This window comes from Accipiter gentilis, chromosome 7 (genome assembly GCF_929443795.1).
Source record: "Accipiter gentilis chromosome 7, bAccGen1.1, whole genome shotgun sequence".
Taxonomy (NCBI): domain Eukaryota; kingdom Metazoa; phylum Chordata; class Aves; order Accipitriformes; family Accipitridae; genus Astur; species Astur gentilis.
The window spans coordinates 12,063,257-12,067,754 of NC_064886.1; the positions used below are offsets into that span (position 1 = coordinate 12,063,257).

Genomic DNA, 4,498 nt, shown 5'->3' on the forward strand with positions numbered 1-4,498 from the left:
TTCAATATAGGGTGTATGATTTTGGTATTTGGTGTGTGTGGTCTTTTGAGAGGACACGCCCACGCCCCCGGCCGTTAATAAAGAAGTGTCTGCTTATCTGCACTAAATTAGCGTTGATAAGTTCATTATTACGAGATTTTTCGGCAACAGCCAAAGTAGAAGTTGTGGCAAAGACGCAGCAGCTGTGGCAGGAAGAAGGACGTGTATCGATGGGCCAGCATGTGCCTCGGTCACTGAGGTGCCTCCAGCTTTGCCAGCGGTCTCCAGCAAAGAGCGTTGGGAGGGGAATAGCCTTCATTCTTAACCACGGGTAGTCTGCTGCTCAAGGCAGGTAGGGATGAAGGAGGGAAAGAAGATGGCAAAAGAGGCAGGCAAACTTCTGCCGAGATCAAAGCTCAATCTCAGAGAGAGAGTCGAAAACCCAAGAGCCGGGGTGCCCTGCCTAGAGAGGCGATGCCTAATACAGTGTGAGTGAGCACAGCCTGAGAGAGAGAGCGACTGATGGTGCCGACCCCTGCATGTGGGTGTCCAGGCTGAAGCCTCAGGGTTAGGAGGAGACCTGCCCCATTCATCAGGAAGCACTTTAAAGTGAGGCCCTGGAGGGCAAGGGACTAGCATCACCTGGCAGGGTGGGACACTCCTCATCACTGCCCGGATCATCTGCCTGTGCTGACGTGTCATTTCCCCTGGAAATGTTTTGGCCTCTAATACTGTCACTTGAAAGGAGCCTGTGTGGCTGAATGGGCATGTCACAAAGAGGGAAATGAAAAGGCAGCGTTGCAGGGAACACAAGCAGTGTCCCCATTCTGTAATTGTGATGCTTTGCATGCAAGGTGAGCTTGTTGGTAAACACATTACATGCGCAAAGAGTGCCTCTGGGCCCCGAGCAGTCTGGACCAGTATAAAAGCCAGCCCAACAGCAGGCTTCCTCATCCACTTCTCTTGCCTTCTCCTCCTTGGTGAAGAAGGTGAGCTGCAACCGCCTTTGCCTCTTTCTTGTCTTTCTCCTTTTCCTCTTTGTCTTCCGGCCTCAGCTGAGTCTCTGCCTCAGCACAGCTTTTGCTGAGAGCCTTGCTACTCGATCTGCTCCTGGTGCCCCTGTTCTTCCTGTTCTCCAGTGGGGGGAGGTGGGAGAAGGCCTTGGGCTGTCTTTGCAGGGAGGGGACCCTTGGGGACCGGGGCTCTTTAATCTCCCTTCCTCCCTGCTCCCCAGACTGTGCCGTTGCTCTTGCCGAGCAGGCTGTCGGGCTGCGCCTCACATGCTGCCTCTGCTTTCCCTGCCCTCTCTCCCAGGTGCACCTCCATCCCACAGCCATGTCCTGCTACGATCTGTGCCGTCCCTGTGGGCCAACCCCGCTTGCCAACAGCTGCAACGAGCCCTGTGTCAGGCAGTGCCAAGACTCCCGTGTGGTTATTGAACCCTCTCCCGTGGTGGTGACCCTGCCCGGACCCATCCTCAGCTCCTTCCCCCAGAACACCGCTGTGGGATCCACCACCTCCGCTGCTGTTGGCAGCATCCTGAGTGCTGAGGGAGTGCCCATCAACTCTGGGGGCTTTAGCCTCTCTGGCCTTGGTGGCCGCTACTGTGGCAGAAGGTGCCTGCCCTGCTAAAGCCGGGCTGGACGTCCAGTGAGTGCATCGACCTGGAAGCCCAAAGCCGGGTGCCGGACTGAGGATGGAGCTGCTGGCCAGGGTTTCCAGATGGGTTGAGCACCCTCGTGCCCTCCCGCAAAGGAGGGAGGGAGGCAAGGTGCCAGCCTGTGCTGTCTGGAAAGACGGCCAGCTGTTGTCTTCTCCTTCGCCTGCTTTCTTCTCTGCATCACGAGTCCCTGTTGTCTCCTGCTGTCCTGTGCCACGGGTTCATCCTGAAGCAAGTTGAGAGGGGCCCTGCTCATCACCCTCTCCCCATGTGTGTGGGAGGAAGACGTGCGTCCCATTGCTGTGAAGGGGTGCCTGACCGTCAGCTGCCCTTGTAGCAGCCTGGACCGGGTCCCTTCCAGCACGCACAGCTTTGTTTCACTCTTTAGACTCATTAAAGTTTATGCTGCATCGTAGCTTGAGTCTCCTCATGTGCCTTCCCTCCCGGGATGGCCAGCCGAGCCGTCCAGGGGAAATGTTATACCGTGGAGGGCAAAAGGGTGGGTGGGTAAGGGCCAATGCTGGACCTCTCTCGTGCATGGAGGGGCTGAGTACCCTGAAGGGCTATGGTCATTGGAAGAGACACGGGGCAGTGGAGGGGTGTGTGGTATTGCCTGAGTATGGAAAAGGTGGCCAGGAGCTCCCCTAAGGGACACGTGATCAACAAGCGAGCTTGGATACTGGCTTCCAGTTGATGAGGCAAGCCATTGCCCTGCTGGAAGGCATTTCTGTGCAGGCTAACAGCCGCCTGCCCAAGGCTGCGATCGCATGTTACCAGTTGCAACGTGTCCTTGCCCTTGTGTCCTCCAAGCACTTCTTCCAAACCCTGGAACTGGAGGGAGTCCCAAGGGAGTTGAAGGGACAGGTGGCAGCAAGGGCAGCTCTGTATAAGGGAGATGTGAGCCCTCTGCTAGGTGTTGGCACAATGGGGATGCGTTGATCGTGGGTGAGTAAAATAGGTAGGGGAGGGGAATGGACACACAGGGATCATCCATCCTCCTTTGAAAGTGATGGGTAGGCCTGCTGACACGTCCTGGAGAGTCCGCAAAGTTCAAGAACGGAGCAGGGAAAGCATCTTTGCCCCCAGTGGAGCCGTCTTGTGGTCAGAAGCATTGGGTGTTGTGGAGTCCTTCCGTGTGTGTCACTTTGTCCTGAAGGGACGTGAGTCTGGAGCAGATGTGCTGCAAATCCTCCAGAAACCCCACTCAGCTGCTCTGCAGGCTGTGCCTGGAGAGGTCCCAAGCAGTGATCCTTTTGTCCCTCCAACTGGGCCTCAAGCTGTGGAGTGGTACCCCGCCAGCTCTGTTCTCAGTCCCTCCTTCCCATGGCCTTGTCCTCCACAGGCAATGCTTTGGTCCTGCTGCTCTTGTCGTGCTTCTGGAGAGTAGGAGGCACCTCTCCGACTGTCCTTGCCAAGACTCGTGGAGCCTGCTTGCTGCTGAGCAGGGTTGGGTGTCCTGTGGAAATCCTGCCACGTACTTGGTCATGCCTGGTGTGGCAGAAGTCTGGATGGCCATGTTACTGATTGGTTATTGATTATGTTATTGATTTGTTAGTGACTTGTCAGTAGCTTTGATTTGTTATTGATTTAGTAGTAGTTAGAATAAATCATGTTTAATAAGAATATAAAATGGTACGAAGCAGTTTATCAAAGGCATCTCTATGGTTTTTGCACAACCAACAGCTGTTGTGAAACCTTTTGTTGAACTCGGTACCAAGGCCGGAGGAATTGGCCAAAATCATTTAACAGGAACATTTAGAACTTAGTTAATAAATAATAGGAACATATAGAACGAAGGTAACAAGCTTGAGATTTAAGATGATTTTGATATAGTGTTTGTCATTAGGAGTATATTATAACAACCCAGAAGAATGGAGAAGATGTCAGAATTCTAAATTAATGGGAACTAATAAGTGTCGAATGAAGCAACTTGTAGTTATTTGCCAAGAAATAGTTAGTTACCTGCCAAAGACCAAACTGCGCAGAATCACCTGAAGGAGGTCAAGAAGCGGACAAGTGAAGAAGACTATGAAAGACCACCAGAGGACTCTAGAAGAGCCCCAGAGACCTTCAATGCGCATGCGGAAAGGACATTAATATATGCTAATGACTTCCCAGAAATCTAATGGATATGTATAACCTTTCTCAGAAATCTAATGAATATGAATGAATAAGTTCAATATAGGGTGTATGATTTTGGTATTCGGTGTGTGTGGTCTTTTGAGAGGACTCACCCACGCCCCCGGCCGTTAATAAAGAAGTGTCTGCTTATCTGCACTAAATTAGTGTTGATAAGTTCTTTATTCCGAGGTTTTTCGGCAACAGTTTTTGGCGACCCAGATGGGACCTCGCTGAGAGAGACCGGAGGAGTCGGGGACCTGATTGGTTCCAGCCGGCACCGAGGATTTCTCGGGGATACCCATTGATCCCCGATCCATAAGGCTCTTTGCGACGTCCCCTGGATTTTGGTAAGACACTTCTTTTCTTTGAAATATTAGGGATAGTGGGTTAGAGTCCCACCAGTGGGTTAGAGTCCCACCGTATCGTCTGCCTGTCAGACGCGGCGAAAGCTGCGCAGGGTTGGACTGAAGGATCCTGAAGGAAGTGGAAGCCTAGGCGTCTGCCCGTAAGACATAAGCGAAAGCTATTGCTGGTTTGGACAATTTGGGAGTGGGTTAGAGTCCCACAACTTTTGAGGATTCTGGGTTAGAGTCCCAGCTTCAAAAGCATTTTGGAGTGGGTTAGAGTCCCACAACTTTTGAGGATTCTGGGTTAGAGTCCCAGCTTCAAAAGCATTTTGGAAACTTTGGGTTTGAGTCCCAATTTTAAGGAATCTTTAAGAATATATGTGTATTTTTG

The 4,498-nt window shown here is 52.1% G+C and overlaps 1 protein-coding gene across 1 annotated transcript; it reads left to right on the forward strand.

The window, feature by feature from the left end:
• The first annotated feature begins 1,314 nt into the window (after window positions 1-1,314).
• On the forward strand, window positions 1,315-1,611 carry LOC126040439 (feather beta keratin). The gene has a single exon (XM_049804852.1). It carries the CDS (start codon window positions 1,315-1,317, stop codon window positions 1,609-1,611), a length of 297 nt encoding a protein of 98 aa, XP_049660809.1.
• Window positions 1,612-4,498: the final 2,887 nt, after the last annotated feature.

Excerpts from the sequence above, each read along its gene's own strand:
- LOC126040439 (XM_049804852.1), top strand. The coding sequence starts at position 1,315 with ATGTCCTGCTACGATCTGTGCCGTCCCTGTGGGCCAACCCCGCTTGCC.